The 20735-nt window shown below is 37.7% G+C and overlaps 1 protein-coding gene across 1 annotated transcript in view; it reads right to left on the bottom strand.

The window, feature by feature from the left end:
• Window positions 1-20735, bottom strand: part of CDK14 (cyclin dependent kinase 14) — a 583384-nt gene that overhangs the window by 193979 nt on the left and 368670 nt on the right. The window contains exon 10 of the mRNA XM_082661962.1: window positions 1538-1631. Within this exon, the coding sequence (XP_082518088.1) occupies window positions 1538-1631 (94 nt within the window). The remainder of the gene's footprint in view (window positions 1-1537; window positions 1632-20735) is intronic.

Genomic DNA, 20735 nt, shown 5'->3' with positions numbered 1-20735 from the left:
CTGTGGTCCTTATACTTAATATGAAAGCTACATTTTAAGGGTGTACTTGCATAATCCAATAAGTGCATGTCTACACAAGGTCCATTCTAAAATGTGCCCCAGTGATTTCACATGGGAGATTTATTTTTAAAAAGTATGATAATGTGGTTAACTGCTACAATGTATATAGTCTGACTCCTTTTAACAAAAAAATTAATTTGTCTAGCTCTTATTCCATGTTTTAAATAAGTTTATATGAATATTAGCTAGTGTGGAAGTTCCACTGAATGAAAATATCTGGTATAAAAATGATTTGATTAAAATAATAACAACACATCTATTGGGTATTTATTATGTGTCAGGCATAGTTCTAAAAGCACTTTATGTAATTAAGTTAATTATTCCTCAAAACAATCTATGAGGTAGATGTTATCATTATCCCTTATTTTACCCACAGGAAAACTAAAGTTCAGAGAACTAAGTCCCTTGCCCAAAGTGACCAGAGCAGGTGACAAAACCAGCTCATCTGGCTACAGAACAAATTTTATTTTTATTTTTCACAGATTTACAAAATTTTTTTAATTTAAAATTTTAGAATAGTTTTAGATTTATAGAAAAGTTGTGAACAGTAATACAGACAGTTCCTATATACTCCTCACCAGTTTCCCTGATTGATGAAATCTTACATTACAGGGAACTTCCATCACACCTAAGGAGCACACACTGCTATGCTGATATTAACTAAACTGCACACTTCACTTGTATTTAACTCATTTTTCCCTAATGTTCTTCTTCTGTCTCAGGATTCTGTGGAGGATACCACATTACATTACGCTGTCATGTCTCCCTAGCCTCCTCTAGGCTGTGACAGTTTTTCAGACTTTCCCTGTTTTTCATGACCTTGACAGTTTTGAAAAGTACTAGTCAGGTATTTTGTAAATGTCCCTCAGTTTGGGTTTGTGCGATGTGGCTTTCCAGATTAGGCTGGGGTTATGGTTTTCGGAGGAAGACTACAGAGGAGAAGTACCATTCTCAATACATTATACAAAGGGTACATACTACCAATGTGACTTATCTTTGATGATCTTAACCTTGAAGACCGGGCTAAAGTACCATTTGCCTGGTTTCTCCATTTTGAAGTTACTATCTTCCCTTCCCTTCATTCCATGCTCTACTTTTTAGAAAAAAAGTTACCAATCAAAGCCCACATTTAAGTGGGTAGGAGTGGGAGGGAATAAGATACACCTACTTGAAGGGGGGATATCTATATAAATTATTTGGAATTTTTGTCAGAGCCTTCGTTTTTAACCCACTCTTCTATATTGCCTCTGACATCCTACCCTTTCTTACCATTTTGGCATATTATTCATGTGCAGTAGTTTAAAAACACAATTCTTCACTAATTTCCTGCTTTTGCAAAGATCCAAAAATATGTTAGAATTAAATGTGACAACCAACAAATTTGTTTGAAATTATTTTCCACTACCACTGTAGGATTTGTCACTGAGGGATGCATTCAAGTCCAATTTTTTTCAGAAGTATTCTGTAAATAACTTACCAGAAATATTCGTTCAAGTTGATCCTGAATGTCTTTCATTCCTGGAAAAGCAGCAACTCCTTGGATCATTTCAACAAAGATGCAGCCGACTCCCCTAAAGAGAGAAGAAAGAACTGTTACTAAAACATCAATATACTCTGTTAAGAATACTAAATCTGGAATTAGAACATCTAATTAGAACATCTAAATCTGAAATTAGAACATCTACTCCTACAAAGGAGAAACAATGAATAATATTCTAAATAAGTATAAAGGGCTGTGCCACATGTACCTAGATCCCTTAACTTTCCTTTCCCTTCTCTGTCTACTGCCCAGAAAGGACTCCAAGTAGATGCAACTACATAGGCTCAGAAAATGGTGCAAACCAATACAATATAAGCCTCACTGACTACGTTACTCACAGGATATGGCGAAGAAACTCCTTAGCTTGATATAGAAAGCCTCCATAGTCTTGTTCTAACATCCTTTTCCAACTCTATTTCACAAATTCACAATGTATTATCCGCTATAGCTGTCCAGGGCTCAAAGCTCTCTTTGCATCAAAATCATTTGGGGAACTTTTAAAAAATGCAAATGATCTGAACACAAACCCCAGAGACTCTGTTTCAGTCAGTTAGAGGCAACGCATTGACTCGGGCTTCTCAGGTGATTTAGGGCAGCTACACTGAGGATCTCTGAGCCATACTGATCTGTCCACAGGCCAAGCATAAACCTATACAACTTGGCTCAAGTTACTCTAATACCTAGAACTCCATTTTTCTTCATTTGTTTGCTCTTGACATGTAAATCCAACCCAACCTATATAATATAATTTAAATGTAATCTCTTCTACAAAGCCCTCCATGAACATTCTGCCAGACAGGACAGCTCCCTCTATGAGTTTATTTCTTAAGCTCTTATTCATTATCAGTCATCTACTATGGTCCAATTCTTCTGCCAGGCTCACAGTTCCTATCTGGTAAGGCAGTCGAGCATACCAGGAGACCTTGCCTCCCAGACCACAGAACCCAACAGGAACACCGAATCCACAGTACAGGCAGACAGCCAATCAGATACTTCTACTGAAAGTTTGGAGATAAAGTCACCTGGGACCAGGATGGAAAGAAACTAGCATATGTTGATGAAATAAGTCACATTAAAGGCAAAGAACTTGCCAGAATGGCCACCTTCCTGCAGATGAAGTTCCCTGAATTGACCTGGTTCCCACCTTCTTAAGGCCTGGATATTCTGATAAACCAGTGTTTTTGCTAGATCTCTCTAACTTCTAGCAATTCTCTAGGATTTTTTTTTTAATGGTTCTACCTTTAATGGGTTTATGTTGCTTGAAAGGATACTAATAAAATCATCAACATATTGGGACACTTCGTCAATTGCTGCACTGGTATTCAATTTAGAGTGAGCAGTCCCTTGTGTATTTATTTCAGATCCTCTAGAGGTTAAAGACAATGCCTTACTTCTCTATACCTGCCCCAGTTGTATGTAAACAATACTTTGAATTAAAGAAGTAATCCATTAGCAGAAATCTCTTCTCTATTACACCACATAATTTTTATCCAAATTAAACACCAATAGTATATACAGTGAAAATGACTGAAAACAAATGGTACTTTATATCATTAAAAAATTCCATTTAATAATGAATTAATTTCAAAGTCAGTATTCTAGGGAGATGAGTTTTTATTCTTATTTATTTTAACATCTTTATTGGAGTATAATTGCTTTACAAAGTTGTGTTAGTTTCTGCTGTATAACAAAGGAAATCAGCTATACATATACATATATCCCGATATACCCTCCTTCTTGGGTCTCCCTCCCACTCTTCCTACCCCACCCATCCAGGTGGTCACAAAGCACTGAGCTGATCTCCTTGTGCTATGTGGCTGCTTCCCACTAGCTACCTATTTTACACTTGACAGTGTATATATATCCATGCCACTCTCTCACTTGATCCCAGCTTACCCTTCCCCATTCCCCGTGTCCTCAAGTCCATTCTCTATGTCTGCATCGTTATTCCTGTCCTGCCCCTAGGCTCTTCAGAACCATTTTTTTTTTTTAGATTCTATATGTATGTGTTAGCATACGGTATTTGCTTTTCTCTTTCTGACTTACTTCATTCTGTAAGACAGTCTCTAGGTCCATCCACCTCACTACAAATAACTCAATTTCCTTTCTTTTTATGGCTGAGTAATATTCCATTGTATATACGGGCCACATTTTCTTTATCCATTCATCGGCCGATGGCCATTTAGGTTGCTTCCATTACCTGGCTACTGTAAACAGAGCTGCAATGAACACTGTGGTACATGACTCTTCTTGAAATACGGTTTTCTCAGGGTATATGCCCAGTAGTGGGATTGCTGGGTCATATGGTAGTTCTATTTTTAGTTTTTTAAGCAACCTCCATACAGTTCTTCATAGTGGCTGTATCAATTTACATTCCCACCAACAGTACAAGAGGGTTCCATCTTCTCCACACCCTCCCAGCACTGTTTGTAGATTTTTTGAAGTTGGCCATTCTGACCAGTGTGAGGTGATACCTCATTGTAGTTTTGACTTGCATTTCTCTAATGATCAGTGATGTTGAGCATCTTTTCATGTGTTTGTTGGCAATCTGTATATCTTCTTTGGAGAAATGTCTATTTAGGTCTTCTGCCCATTTCTGGAGTGGGTTGTTGATTTTTTGATATTGAGTCGTATGAGCTGCTTGTAAATTTTGGAGATTAATCCTTTGTCAGTTGCTTCGCTTGCAAATATTTTCTCCCATTCAATAGACAAAGAGCGTTGTCGTTTCGTCTTGTTTATGGTTTCCATTGCTGTTAAAAAGCTTTTAAGTTTCATGTGGTCCCATTTGTTTACTTATTTATTCATTTTATTATTTTTTTTGTGGTGTGTAGGCCTCTCACTGTTGTGGCCTTTCCCGTTGCAGAGCACAGGCTCCAAACGCGCAGGCTCAGCGGCCACGGCTCACGGGCCCAGCCGCTCCATGGCATGTGAGATCTTCCTGGACCAGGGCAGGAACCCGTGTCCCCTGCATCGGCAGGCGGACTCTCAACCACTGCGCCACCAGGGAAGCCCCATTTTTTTTTTTATTTTAATTCCATTTCTCTAGGAGGTGGGTCGAAAAGGATTTTGCTGTGATTTATGTCATAGAGTGTTCTGCCTATGTTTTCCTCTAAGAGTTTTAGAGTGTCTGGACTTACATTTAGGTCATTAATCCATTTTGAGTTTATTTTTGTGTATGGTGTTAGGGAGTGCTCTAATTTCATTCTTTTACATGTACTTGTCAAGTTTTCCCAGCACCACTTATGGAAGAGGCTGTCTTTTCTCCATTGTACATTCTTGCCTCCTTTATCAAAGATAAGGTGACCATATGTGCGTGGGTTTATCTCTGGGCTTTCTATCCTGTTCCATTGATCTATATTTCTGTTTTTGTGCCAGTACCATACTGTCCTGTTTACTGTAGCTCTGTAGTATAGTCTGAAGTCAGGGAGCCTGATTCCTCCAGCTCCGTTTTTCTTGCTCAAGATTCTTTTGGCTATTTGGTGTCTTTTGTATTTCCATACAAATTGTGCAGTTTTTGTTCTAGTTCTGTGAAAAATGCCGTTGGTAGTTAGATAGGGATTGCACTGAATCTGTAGATTGCTTTGGGAAGTAGAATCATTTTCACAATGTTGATTCTTCCAATCTAAGAACATGGTATATCTCTCCATCTGCTTGTATCAATTTCTTTCATCAGTGTCTTATAGTTTTCTGCATATAGGTCTTTTGTCTCCTTAGGTAGGTTTATTACTAGGTTTTTTTGTTGTTGTTGCTGCAATGGTAAATGGGAGTGTTTCCTTAATTACTCTTTTCAGATTTTTCATCATTAGTGTATAAGAGATTTCTGTGCATTAATTTTGAATCCTGCTACTTTACCAAATTCATTGATTAGCTCTAGTAGTTTTCTGGTAGTAGCATCTTTAGGATTCTCTTTGTATAGTATCATGTCATCTGCAAACAGTGACAGCTTCACTTCTTCTTTTCCGATTTGGATTCCTTTTATTTCCTTTTCTTCTCTGATTGCTGTGGCTAAAACTTCCAAAACTATGTTGAATAAGAGTGGTGAGAGTGGGCAACCTTGTCTTGTTCCTGATCTTAGTGGAAATGCTTTCATTTTTCCCCCATTGAGGATGATGTTGGCTGTGGGTTTGTCATATATGGCCTTTATTATGTTGAGGAAAGTTCCCTCTATGCCTACTTTCTGCAGGGTTTTTATCATAAATGGGTGTTGAATTTTGTCAAAAGCTTTCTCTGCATCTATTGAGATGATCATATGGTTTTTCTCCTTCAATTTGTTAATATGGTGTATCACGTTGATTGATTTGCGTATACTGAAGAATCCTTGCATTCCTGGAATAAACCCCATTTGATCATGGTGTATGATCCGTATAATGTGCTGTTGGATTCTGTTTGCTAGTATTTTGTTGAGGATTATTGCATCTATGTTCATCAGTTATATTGGTCTGTAGTTTTCTTTTTTTGTGACATCTCTGCCTTTGGTATCAGGGTGATGGTGGCCTCGTAGAATGAGTTTGGGAGTGTTCCTTCCTCTGTTATATTTTGGAAGAGTTTGAGAACGATAGCTGTTAGCTCTTCTCTAAATGTTTGATAGAATTCGCTATGAAGCCATCTAGTCCTGGGATTTTGTTTTTTGGAAGACTTTTAATCACAGTCTCAATTTCAGTTCTTGTGATTGGTCTGTTTAAATTTTCTATTTCTTCCTGGTTCAGTCTCAGAAGGTTGGGCTTTTCTAAGAATTTGTCCATTTCTTCCAGGTTGTGCATTTTATTGGCATATAGTTGCTTGTAGCAATCCCCTATGATTCTTTGTATTTATGCAGGGTCAGTTGTTACTTCTCCTTTTTCATTTCTAATCTTATTAATTTGAGTCTTCTCCTTTTTTTTCTTTCTTGATGAGTCTGGCTAATGGTTTATGAATTTTGTTTATCTTCTGAAAGAACCAGCTTTTAGTTTCATTGATCTTTGCTATTGTTTCCGTAATTTCTTTTTCATTTATTTCTGATCTGATCTTTGATGATTTCTTTCCTTCTGCTAACTTTGGGGGTTTTTTTGTTCTTCTTTCTCTAAATGCTTTAGGTGTAAGTTTAGATTGTTTATTTGAGGTGTTTCTTGTTTCTTGAGGTACAACTGTATTGCTATAAACTTCCCTCTTAGAAATGCTTTTGCTGCATCCCATAGGTTTTGGGTCTTCGTGTTTTCATTGTCAATTGTTTCTAGGTATTTTTGGATTTCCTCTTTGATTTCTTCAGTGATCTTTTGGTTATTTAGTAGCATATTGTTTAGCCTCCATGTGTTTGCATTTTTCACAGTTTTTTTTCCTGTAATTGATATCTAGTCTCATAGTGTTGTGGTGGGAAAAGACACTTGATATGATTTCAATTTTCTCTAATTTTCCAGGCTCAAGTTGTGACCCAAGATATGATATAGCCTGGAGAATGGTCCATGAGCACTTGAGAAGAAAGTGTATTCTGTTGTTTTTGGACAGACTGCCCTATAAATATCAATTAAGGCTATCTTGTTTAATGCATCATTTAGAGCTTGTGTTTCCTTATTTATTTTCATTGGTGTATTAAAGTCCCCTACCATGATTGTGTTACTGTCGTTTTCCCCTTTTGTGGCTGTTAGCATCTGCCTTATGTATTGAGGTGCTCCTATGTTGGTGAATAAATATTTACAATTATTATATCTTCTTCTTGGATTGATCCCTTGATTATTATGTACTGTTCTTCTCTCTTGTAATAGTCTTTGCTTTAAAGTCTATTTTGTCTGATATGAGAATTGCTACTCCAGCTTTCTTTTGATTTCCATTTGCATGGAATCTCTTTTTCCATCCCCTCACTTTCAGTCTGTATGTGTCCCTGGGTCTGAAGTGGGTCTCTTGTAGACAGCATATTTATGAGTCTTGTGTTTGTATCCATTCACCCAGTCTATGTCTTTTAATTGGGGCATTTAATCCATGTACATTTAAGGTAATTATCAATATGTATGTTCCTATTACCATTTTCTTAATTGTTTCAGGTTTGTTTTTGGAGGTCTTTTCCTTCTCTTGTGTTTCCTGCCTAGAGAAGTTCCTTTAGCATTTGTTGTAAAGCTGGTTTGGTGGCGCTGAATTCTCTTAACTTTTGCTTGTCTATAAAGGTTTTGATTGCTCCATCGAATATGAATGAGATCCTTGCTGGTAGAATAATCTTGGTTATAGGTTTTTCCCTTTCATCACTTTAAATATGTCCTGCCACTCCCTTCTGGCTTGCAGAGTTTCTGTTGAAAGATCAGCTGTTAACCTTATGGGGATTCCCTTGTATTTATTTGTTCCTTTTCCCTGCTGCTTTTAATATTTTTTCTTTGTATTTAATTTTTGATAGTTTGATCAATATGTGTCTTGGCATGTTTCTCCTTGGATTTATCCTGTATGGGACTCTCTGTGCTTCCTGGACTTGCCTATTTCCTTTCTTATATTGGGGAAGTTTTCGACTATAATCTCTTCACGTATTATCTCAGACCCTTTGTTTTTCTCTTCTTCTGGAACCCCTATAATTCAAATGTTGGTGTGTTTAATGTTGTCCCAGTGGACTCTGAGACTGTCCTCAATTCTTTTCATTTTTTTTCTTTATTCTGTCCTGCAGTAGTTTTTCCCACTATTTTATATTTCAGGTCACTTATCCGTTCTTCTACCTCAGTTATTCTGCTATTGATTCCTTCTAGAGAATTTTTAATTTCATGTATTGTGTTGTTCATCATTGTTTGTTTGCTCGTTAGCTTTTCTAGGTCCTTGTTAAACATTTCTTCTATTTTCTCCATTCTACTTCCAAGATTTTGGATCCTCTTTACTATTATTACTCTGAATTCTTTTTCAGGTAGACTGCCTATTTCCTCTTCATTTGTTTGGTCTGGTGGGTTTTTACTTTGCTCCTTCATCTGCTGCATATTTCTCTGTCTTCCCATTAACTTAACTTACTGTGTTTGGGGGTCTCCTTTTCGCAGGCTACAGGTTTGTAGTTCCCATTGTTTTTGGTGTCTGTCCCCAGTGGGTCAGGTTGGTTCAGTGGGTTGTGTAGGTTTCCTGGTGGAGGGGACTGGTGCCTGTGTTCTGGTGGGTGGGGCTGGATCTTGTCGTTCTGGTGGGCAGGGCTGCACCTGGTGGTGTGTTTTGGGGTTTCTGTGAACTCATTATGATTTCAGGCAGCCTCTCTGCTAATGGGTGGGTCTGTGTTCCTGTCTTACTAGTTGTTTGGCATGGAGCGTCCAGCACTGGAGCTTGCTGACCGTTGGGTGTAGCTGGGTCTTAGAGCTGAGACAGAGATCTCTGGGAGAGCTTTCACCGATTGATGTCCTTAACTCTACTCTCCCATCTCAGAGGCTCAGGCCTGACACCAGGCTGGAGCACCAAGACCCTGTCAGCCACACGGCTCAGAAGAAAAGGGAGAAAAAAATAAAAAAAATAAAAAGTAAAAACTAAATAAAATTTAAAAATTATTAAAATTTAAAAAATTCGAAAGTAATTTAAAAAAAGGAGAGAGAAACCAAAGCAATAAGCAAATCCTCCAACAATAACAAGCACTAAAAACTATACTAAGATAAACATAAAAATCAGAAACAAGTCAGTCACAGACAGCAAACCCCAAGCCTACAGTTGCTCCCAAAGTCTACCGTCTTAGTTTTGGGTTGATTCATTTTCTATTCAGGTGTTCCACAGATGCAGGGTACATCAAGTTGATTGTGGAGATTTAATCCACTCCTCTTGAGGCTGCACGGAGAAATTTCCCTTTCTCTTCTTTGTTTGCACAGCTCCCGGGGTTCAGCTTTGGTTTTGGCCCCACCTGTGCATGTAGGGTGCCCTCAGGCTTATGTTCCTACCCAGACAGGATGAGGTTAAAGCAGCGGCTGATTAGGGGGCCCTGGCTCACTCACGCGGGGGTGGGGAGGGGTATGGTAGTTATAAGTGGAATGCAGGGCAAGACTGCCACAGCAGAGGTTGGTGTGACATTGCAACAGCTTGAGGCGCACCGTGAGTTCTCCCAGGGAAGTTGTCTCTGGATCAGGGGACCCTGGCAGTGGCGGGCTGCACAGGCTCCCGGGGGGCTGTGGATAGTGACCTGTGCTCGCACACAGGATTCTTGGTGGCTGCAGCAGCAGCATTAGCATTTCATGCTTGTCTGTGGTGTCCAAGCTGATAGCCGTGGCTCGCGCCCAGCTCTGGAGCTCAATAAGGCAGTGCTGTGCCTTCTGTGGGCAGAAGGGAAGGAATCCCCTCTCCTTGCACACCCTGAAACAATGGTCTCTTGACTCTTAGGCAATTCCAGAGTTTTTCCTGGACTCCCTCATGGCTAGCTGTGGCGCACTAGCCCCGTTCACGCTGTGTTCATGCAGCCAACCCCAGTCCTCTCCCTGGGATCTGACCTCCGAAGCCCGAGCCGCAGCTCCCAGCCCCCACCCGCCCCACCGGGTGAGCAGACAAGCCTCTCAGACTGGTGAGTGCTGGTCAGCACTGATCCTCTGTGCAGGAATCTCTCCGCTTTGCCCTCTGCAACCCTGTTGCTGCGCTCTCCTCCGTGGCTCCGAAGCTTCCCCCCTCTGCCACCCACAGTCTCCAACCGCGAAGGGGCTTCCTAGTGTGTGGAAACCTTTCCTCCTTCACAGCTCTCTCCCAGAGGTGCAGGTCCTAACCCTATGCTTTTGTCTCTGTTGTTTCTTTTTTCTTTTGCCCTACCCAGGTACGAGGGGATTTTCTTGCCTTTTCAGAAGTCTGAGGTCTTCTGCCAGTGTTCAGTAGGTGCTCTGTAGCAGTTGCTCCACATGTTTATGTATATTTGGTGTATTTGTGGGGAGGAAGGTGATCTCCACGTCTTATTCCTCCGCCATCTTGAAGGTCCCCCTTGGCAGATGAGTTTTAACACATTGTTTTCATCAAATTTGAAGGAGATTAAGAGCAAGAAGGTATACCAGGAAGATGTGGAACCCAACAAACACATCAAAAATATATATACATGTGGAGCAATTCTCACTGAAAACTAACTGAAAACTCACAGAAAGACTTATACAACCCATAAGAGAGACAGATATGTAATCAGATAGGAAGGAAAGAGAAGCAGTCAGGTCGGGACCTGTGCTCTTGGGAGGGGACTCAGAAGAGGAGGGAGATCTTCCCTGGGGAGTGAGCTGTTAGAGCCACATATTGGGCCGCCAAGCCCTGAGTTCCAACAGTGGGAAGAAAGACTCCCCTCAGCTGGTTAGAAAACCAGTATGACTCACACAGGAGCTGTAAGAAACCTGGACTCCACTTGTGAAGTGTGAACACACACTTGCTTACTCACAAAACAAGGTGGAGAAAGCAAACTGAAACTACACCAGACTCTGGCCAGTTTCCCATGACCACTCTGGCATGCGACCCAGCTGAGCCAAGTGTTCATTCTGGCCCCACTTGCTTTGCAGTGCAGCTCCACACTAGGTGAGGGCTGCTACGGACAAGCAGAGTGAATTGTTGTGAAGGATGGAGCCAGCTCAGAGCCAGTCAGCTCAGATCCCAAATGGCACCTGAATGGGGTAACAGTGGCCACTTCTGGCACCTAAGGGGGCAATGCACCAGAAGCAGTTCAGTACTCTGCCACAACCCACATCCAGATCCACACAAAGAATCTAGCCAGCCCCTCTTGATCCAGCACTATGCCCTTCTGGGGCAAGGGTGCTCGTGCTGGAGGAGGGGAGAACACAGTCAGATGGAGTTGACCCAGCTCAGACCTGACCCTCACAGCTTCTGCTCCAGCAGCTTGGGACCTGACCTTGCCCCCAGTAGACTGGAGTTTGCCACTAAGAATAGGGGAAGCCCCAGCTCACACCTAGTTCTTGCTCTAGCCACTCCATCTCTAGTCCCACTTCCTACCAAGGTGATAGCTGCCAGTACGCTCTGGGGAAAGAGAAGACTCATGTTTACATCAGATCCAGTTCTCCCACCAAAGCCAATGGGCACAGACAGACTATATAAGGATGCTTCCACATAAGGACACCCCTTCAAGATCACAATAGGTAATGGTTTCACCTAATTTCAAAGAGATGGAGAAAGATAAGCAAAATGAGAAGACAGTGGAATTTGTCTTAATTAAAAGAACAAGAGAAAACCCCTGAAGAAAACAATAATGAAACAGAAATAAATGATTTATCAGATAAATAGTTCAAAGATTAGTAATAAGACTGCTAATAGAATTAGGGAAAAGAATAGATGAATACAGTGAGCATTTTAACAAGGAAGTAGAAAATATAAAAATAACCAGTCAGAAATGAAGAATACAATAACTGAAATGAAAAACACACTAGAAGGAAGTAACAGCAGACTAGGTGATACAGAAGAACACATAAGTGATCTGGAATATAGAATAATGGAAATAATCTAATCAGAACAGCAAAAAAAATTTTTTTTCTTAAATGAGAATAGTTTAAGGGACCTCTGAGACATCAAGCATACCAACATACACATTATAGGAGGGCTAGAAGGAGTAGAGAGAGAGAAAAAAGGGCTGAAAATGTATTTGATGAAATTATGGCTGAAAAATTCCCAAACCTGAAGAAGGAAAACAGCTATCCAGGTACAGGAAGCACAGAGAATCACAAACAAGATGAACCCAAACAGACCCACACCAAGACATATCATAATTAAAATGCCAAAAGACAAAGAGAGAATTCTAAAGGCAGCAAGAGAAAAATAAAGAGTCCTATACAAGGGAACCCTCATAAGGTGATCAGGTGATTTTTCTGCAGAAACTTTGCAGGCCAAAAGGGAGTGGCATGATATATTTAAAGTGATGAAAGAGAAAAACCTGCAACTCTACCCAGCAAGATTACCATTTACAATCAAAAGAGAGATTAAAAAAAAAAATTCTCAGACAAACAAAAACTAAAAGAGTTCATCAATACTAAAACTATCCAAAAAGAAGTTAAAGGGTCTTCTCTAAGTGGAAAATAAAAGGCTACGTCAACAAGTAAGTATCCAGGAAAGGAAAAATCCCACTAGTAAAAGCAAATACTGTAAAGACTGGGGATCAACCACTTAAATAAGCTAGTAGGAAGATTAAAAGACAAAAATAATTGTAAAATCAAGTATAACTACAATAAGCAGTAAAGGGATAAACATGAAGATGCAAATTATGACATCAAAAACACAAAATGTGAGCGAGTGGGGTAAAAAGATGTAGATCTTTTGAAAGGTGTTTGAACTTAAATGACTACCAGTTTAAAACAAGTAGATAGGGACTTCTCTGGTGGTCCAGTGGTTAAGAATCCACCTGCCAATGCAGGGGACATGGGTTTGAGCCCTGGTCCGGGAAGATCCACATGCCATGGAGCAACTAAGCCCATGTGCCACAACTACTGAAGCCTGCATGCCTAGAGCCCGTACTACGCAACAAGAGAACTCACCACAATGAGAAGCCCATGCACCGCAACAAAGAGTAGCTCCCGCTCAGTGCAACTAGATAAAGCCCGTGCACAGCAACAAAGACCCAACGCAGCCCAAAATTTTTTAAAAATAAATTATAAAAATAAATTAATTAAAAAAATAACATTTGCATTTCCATGGCAAGACCCTTCAAAAAAAAAGCAAGCAGATATAGTTATAGATCAACATATATGAACTCTATGGCAATCACAAACCAAAACCTACAACAGATACATGAAAAATAGAGAGAAAGGAACATAGGCATTCCACTAAAGAAAATCATCAAACTACCAGGAAGAAACTAAAAGAAGAAAAAAAGAACAGAGAAGAACTACATAAACAACCAAAAAAACAAGTAACAAAATGGCAATAAGTACGTATCTATCAATAATCACTTTAAATGTCAATGGATTAAGTGCTTTGATCAAAAGACATAGTGTGGCTAACTGGATAAAATAACAAGACCCATCTATATGCTGCTTCCAAGAGACTCACTTCAGAGCTAAAGACACACACAGACTGAAAGTAAGGGGATGGAAAAAGATATTTCATACAAACAGAAATGACAAGAAAGCAGGGGTAGTAATACTCATATGAGACAGAATAAACTTTAGCCTTTAACAAAGGCTAAAATGAAATACAAAGAAGGGCATTATATAATGATAAAGGGATCAATAAAAGAAGAGTTTATAACACTTGTTAACATATATGCACCTAATACAGGACCACCTAAATATATAAAGCAAATATTAACAGACATAAATGGAGAAATTGACAGTAATACAATATTAGTAGGGGACTTTTAGACCCCACTTACATCAATGGACAGATCATCATCTAGACAGAAAATCAATAAGGAAACAGTGGTCCTAAGTGACACATTAGACAAGTTGAACTTAATAGATATCTACAGGACATTACAACTGAAACTAGCAGAATACACATTATTTTCAAGTGCACATGGACTATTCTCCAGGACAGATCACATGCTAGGCCATAAAACAAGTCTCAACAATTTTAAGGGAATTACATAAAACATTTTTTCTGACTGCAGTATGAAACTAGAAATCAATAACAGGGAGAAAAGTGAAAAAAACACAAACACATGGAGATTAAATAACATGCTACTAAAAACCAATGGGTCAATGAAGAAATCAAAGAGAAAATCAGAAAATACCTCAAGACAAATGAAAATAAAAACACAACTTTCCAAAATCTATGGGATGCAGCAAAAGCAGTTCTAAGAGGGAAGTTTATAGTGATACTGGTCTAACTCAAGAAATAAAAGAAAAATCTCAAATAAACCACCTAACCTACCATCTAAAGAATTAGAAAAGAAGAACATACAAAGCCTAGAGTCAGCAGAAGGAAGGAAATAATAAAGATCAGAGAGGAAATAAAATAGAAACACAACACACAATAGAGAAGATCAATGAAGCCAAGAGCTGGTTTTTTGAAAAGATAAATAAAATTGATAAACCTTTAGAAAGGCTCATCAAGAAAAAAAGAGAGAGGATCCAAATAAGCAAAATAAGAAATAAAAGAGGAGAAATAACAACTGATATCACAGAGATACAAAAAAATAATAAGAGAATATTACAGTCATATGCCAACAAATTGGACAACATAGAAGAAATGAACAAATTTCTAGGAACATACAAGCTTCCAAGACTGAACCAAAAAAGAGAGAATCTGAACAGATCACTAGTAGTGAAAATGAATTTGTAATTAAAAAATAAAACAAAACAAACTCCCAGCAAACAAAACTCCAGGACTGGATAGCTTCACAGGAGAATTCTACCAAACATATAAAGAAGAGCTAATATATATTCTTCTCAAACTATTCCAAAAAATTGAAAAGGAGAAAAAAATAACAAAGCTCCCTGATATAAGACTATACTATAAAGCTACAGTAATCAAAGCAGCATGGTACTGGCACAAAAACAGACACTAGATCAATGGAACTGAATAGAGAGTCCAGAAATAAACCCATGCACTTACAGTGGGGTCTTTTTTTTTTTTTCTTTTTTGTATTTTGAATCTTTATAAATGAGTGGTTAATGAGGAAAAATTCATTTTCTTTAAAAATATATTTAAAGATATCCTTCCTGACTAATATTAATACATTTGCATCTTCACCAGAATATCTATCACATGCTTTAATTTCACTGTTTTTGACCAAATTGACTGAAACCAAGGTTATTAAAGAACTGGAGCCTCAGTTTGAAATAATCTATGACAAAGGAGGCAAGAATATACAATAGAGAAAAAGACAGTCTCTTCAATAAGTGGACAGCTGCATGTAAAAGAAGGAAATTAGAACCGTATACGAAAACAAAAGAAAACACCTCGAAATGGTTTAAAGACCTAAATGTAAAACCTGAAACCATGAAACTCCTAGAAGGGAACATAAGCACAATACTCTTTAACATAAATTATAGCAATTTTTTTTGGATCAGACTTCTCAGGGAAAGTAAACAGAAATAAAAATAAACAAATGGGGCCTAATTAAAGTTAAAAGCTTTTGCACAGCAAAGAAAATCAACAAAACAAAAAGGCAACTATGGAATGGGAGAAAATATTTGCAAATGATATGACTGATATGGGGTTAATATCCAAAATACATAAACAGCTCATACAACTCAATATCAAAAAAACCCCAAACAACCTGGTTAAAAACTGGCAGAAGAGCTGAATAGACATTTTTCCAAAGAAGATATACAGATCACCAACAGGCACATGAAAAGATGTTCAACATCACTAATCATCAGAGAAATGCAAATGAAAACCACAATGAGATATCACCTCACACCTGTCAGAGTGCCTATCATTGAAAAGTCTACAAACAACAAATGTTGGTGAGGATGTGGAAAAAAGAGAACCTAGCGCACTGTTGGTGAAAATGTAAATTGGTGCAGTCACTATGGAAAACATTATGGAAGTTCCTCAAAACACTAAAAATAGAACTACCCTATGATCCAACAATTCCATTCTCAGGTATATATCTGAAGAAAACAAAAACTCTTATTGGAAAAGATACATGCACTCAATGTTTATAGCAGCATTATTTACAATAGCCAAAATATGGAAGCAACCTAAGTGTCTGTCAACAGATGAATGGATAAAACGGATATATATATATTTCACAGTATGTATGTACACATACTATGAAATAACCATATAAAGAATGAAATTCTGCCATTTGCAACAACATGGATGGATCACTAAGCATAATGGGTATTATGCTTAGTGAAATAAGTCAGAGAAAAACAAATACCCTATGTTATCACTTATGTGTGGAATCTAAAAAATAAAGCAAATAAATGTATATAACAAAACAGAAACAGACTCACAGACACAGAGAACAAACTAGTGTTTTCCAGTGTGGAGAGGGAAGTGGGGGAGAGGCAGGATAATGGTATGGGATTAAGAGACACAAACTACAATGTATAAAATAAACTAGAAACAAAGATATATTGTACAACAAAGGGACATATAGCTATTATTTTGTAATGGAGTATAATATATAAAAATACTAAATCACTATGTTGTATATCTGTAAAACAATATTGTACATCAAGTACACTTTAAAAAATATATAAAAAATGATAGTAATAATAATAATAAAACGTTAAAAAGATTTGAGAGACAAGAACTATTTTATTTGTGTATTTATTTATTTGTGTATTTATGTATGTATTTTACTTGTGTACTTATTTATTTTATTTGTGTATTAAAATGCAATGATATTCTTACAGATATTGGGGCTTCAGACATCCAGTTAGATCTAAAATTTCAATTTGATGGGTTTTTACATTTTTTATACCAAGAATTCTTTTCTAAGACTACTGAGCTACATTTCTATTGTTTTATTATTTCAGTTTACATAAAATATCTTGAATCTTTAATAGCTACTGGCACCTTCCTTTTCTCTATTCAGAATATACCCTCTATTCTCCACCTATCGGCCTTAGTCTTTCCCACCACAAGCTGCAACTCTGAGCGTGAAGACCCTCAGCAGAACCCACATCCACCCCCATGGTGTATCTGCTAAGCTGGCTGGTGAGGTAACCTTTACACTGTCAGAACCACTTATGGAAATTCTTTTACCACTACTTGTGCTTGGTCCATAACATCTCCATAATATGATACTTAAAACAAAAGATAAATCTATGCTGCAATTCTACTCAGTTGGAATGAGGTGATATAGCATTTCTATAGGCACTTATCTGCTTAGCTGGCTAAGGGATTTGGACTTTCATTTCTCATGGATGTTTCCTATGCTGTCATTTTTCAAAGATGCTTGAGGGTATACTAATGAAGCTGAGAGAATTATATTTAAAGGATTTACAAAAAGAGATAGAAAGCACAAAAAATAAAAAAGTAGAAGTATAAAACATATCAACATCTTAACATAGCAGAATACTTTATTACTGGAGCTTCTTTATTGCTAAACAGCAATAAAAAGCCATTCAATTTAATATGGAGGGAGTATTGCCTGCTTTTCTTCCCCCCCCCCGCTTTTCTTTTGCTACCTTCCATTAACCCTGTGCTACCTCTCTCGATGGATTAAGTTGACTGCCCTGAGTGGTTTACTGAGAAAGAATTCATCCATGTAAGCTCTATACTTATGATATATAATTTTATTTCAGGAAATAAAATTTATGTATAAATAAAATAAATGTCTCCTTTAATTTGTTTCTATTGGGAATTTGAATCACTGTGTAATTATCAAGTGCTTAGACTAAATTTTTCAAGAAAAAGAACTGGTCACAAAAGCTTACAATTAAAGGTGTCACAGGATGCAGTGTGTTCAAAGTCTCATTTTAGGATTACTTACCAGGCAAGGTAATATATAAAACACCCACCCATGCTCACACATGTTTAATTCTTTTGAGCTCAAAATTTCCTAATTTAATTTATGCCACAGCTGTGTAAATATTTTTTTCATTATAATTCAAATCAAGATTTTAGGCAGAATTGATAACGCTTTGTCATTATGAGCAGAGACAGATAATTTTTTTAGTCCCGAAGGTCATACAATTTGGGAGTTCTCATTATGAATAAAAAATTAGGTACAAAAGTGAATTTAGGGTGAGAAAAAATAATAGAAACCATAAATTTTTTAAGGCTAACGAATATGGCAATAATACATAACTTGGAAAAATAATATAACATACTTATGAACTATCTGACACACCTCCCTAATACTTTTCTTTTTACAGTTTTGGCTGTATAATGTTCAATTACCTATTCTATGATAATTCTATAATATATTTTTCTATAAAGAGAGCACAGAGATAATTTAGTCATTCCTCTAGCCTAATGATAACTTTTATCTTTTCCTGATAGTATGGAAAAAGTGTGTGTGTGTTTTTTTTCTCCCATCTTCACTTATTATTGGTACAGTCATGTAAACGTTTAGGACTGTTGTCAATATGGGCAAAACGTCTATCACGTGTCTCTCAAGTATGTATGCTATAAACACAATAATTCTAAAACATTCTACACAATTCCCACGATATTGGATAATGAGGTGACGGAGCCAGGAATGGGACCCGTGCATTCCAGGTAGAGAAAACAGGAGCCGATAACTGAGGAATATTGAGAGAGCCAAGTGCTAGTGTTATGGCTCTGCATGGAAAATGGAAGAAAAAGTTAAAAAGAGAGTCACAGACCATATTCTACTCTAAGAGGTTTGTGTCTTATTCCTAGGCTAGAAGTTCTCGATTTTTGTCTATATCCCAATATTCGTGGTGAATAAAGTTGGACATAACCGTGGAGAACCCAGTTGTTTTACTAGCTTTGAGGGCAGAAGCAATTACAACCACTAGTTGTAAAGCCACCAGAGTGACAGTTGAGCTTAGTGACCTGTTTCCAAAGAGTCAGGTGGGGGATGGAGAGTAACATTATAATGGAGGAACCAGAAAAACAGTACCTTAACCATGTGTGCAAGGTAAACATCATCAATGATAAGTCATGTTGATAGCATAGAGTCTTGACATGATGTGATGAGACTCATGTCACTTCACCTCTATGGTCTTCCTTCCCAAAACATGAGCCAAACCCAAACTGAGGGACGTTCTACAAAATACCTGACTAATACACCTCAGAACTGTCAAGGTTAAGAAAAACAGGGAAGTCTGAGAAACTATCATAACCCAGAGGAGGCTAAGGACACATGGCAACTACATGTAATGTGGTATCCTAAACGGGATCCTAAAACAGGAAAAGGAAATTAGGAGAAACTAGTGAAATAAAAATAAAGTTTGATTAATAGTAATGTACCATTGTGGGTTTCTTAGTTGTGACAAATGTACCATAGTAATGTAAGATATTATCAATAGGGAAACCAGGTGAGGAGTATGTAGGAACTCCTGTCTTTGCAAGTTTTCTATAAATATAAAACTCCTCTAAAATTAAAAGTTTATTTTAAAAAAGGCGAAATGAAGGAAGGCAGCCATCTCCTTGGGACCATATATAGAATCAGTCATTTTAAGTGGAAGAGCCATGGCATTTTGAGTTTTCCCTATATGAGAAAAAAAGAACCTGTGTACATTTTTATAAACTTTTTCTTGGAATCAACACGAGCTGTCTAGAACTGCAGGCTAGAATGCGAAATGTCAAAGTTCGATCTTAAATAACTTGGGCAGCAAACTAATTAAAGATTAAGTAAGCTAGATATGAAGGTATTTGAAAACTGATGTACAAGCTCTATGGCAAAAGAATTCAAAATGAAAACATTTATCTAAACTACTAAATTTGGGGCAATGGTGAGGAGAGTGGAATGCAGAGAGAAAGAAGAAAATTCCCAAGGAGGGGGCAAGAACTTCTCTCCATCAGAGTAGGAAACATCAAGTTTAATGTCACTTCCTTGGGAAGGTTTCCTGATCAACCACTAGCTTAGGTCCCCTAACTCCATACTTCTCATACGACTTCCTCCAACTGTAATTTATTTACTTGTAAATATAATGGGCACTATCATCTTTCTCAGAACAAGAATTTGGTCTTTCACTTTTAAAGATACAGTTTAAATGAATCAGAGAGGGTTTTGCAATACAGCAGCCCTCCCCGACCTGAATCAAACAGAGTTGGTCACTACAGTCCCCAGCTCAGATGCAGTGTAATGCATCTGATTATTAAAGTCCTGTTGGGATGATATGGTGCAAGATAACTTTACATCTTTCAACTAAAATAGGTATTAATTAGATCCATTACCTCCCATATTCAAATAATACCTGCATTTGACACATGACATTGCAAGTGGAGTATACTCAATTTTCCCAAAAAACATTGTTACAAGATGCTAAATAACCCAATAAGCAATTAACCCACATGAAGAAGTACAAAACAGAACCTAGAGGTTATTATTTATCTACTTGACATGAACCTTATTTTGGTCATCAAAAAATAAAACATTGCTCTCCTTCTTCCCTAAGTCTCAGGGCAACAGTTTGGTTGAACCTCAATAGATAATGTAGAAAGACTTTAATATTTTAAAATATGGTGCGATTAAAATCTCAAAAAGAAAAAAAAAACCTCCTAAATTTTAGCTTCCAATTTCATCCATTTATTAGCAAAGGCTTGAGATTCCTTAGGATAGAGAGCTTTAGGCAGAGAGTAACAGTTTCACCCTCAAGTGGCAGCATTTAGCCACAGAGACCGGGAGGGATCACGACACAGCACAGCCCATGCACTGGAGAGGGTGCAGAGG

This window comes from Grampus griseus (assembly GCF_964374135.1).
Source record: "Grampus griseus genome assembly, chromosome: 9".
Taxonomy (NCBI): Eukaryota; Metazoa; Chordata; class Mammalia; order Artiodactyla; family Delphinidae; genus Grampus; species Grampus griseus.
The sequence above is the reverse complement of the archived record's forward strand: the minus strand, read 5'-3'. Positions and strand labels throughout refer to the sequence as shown.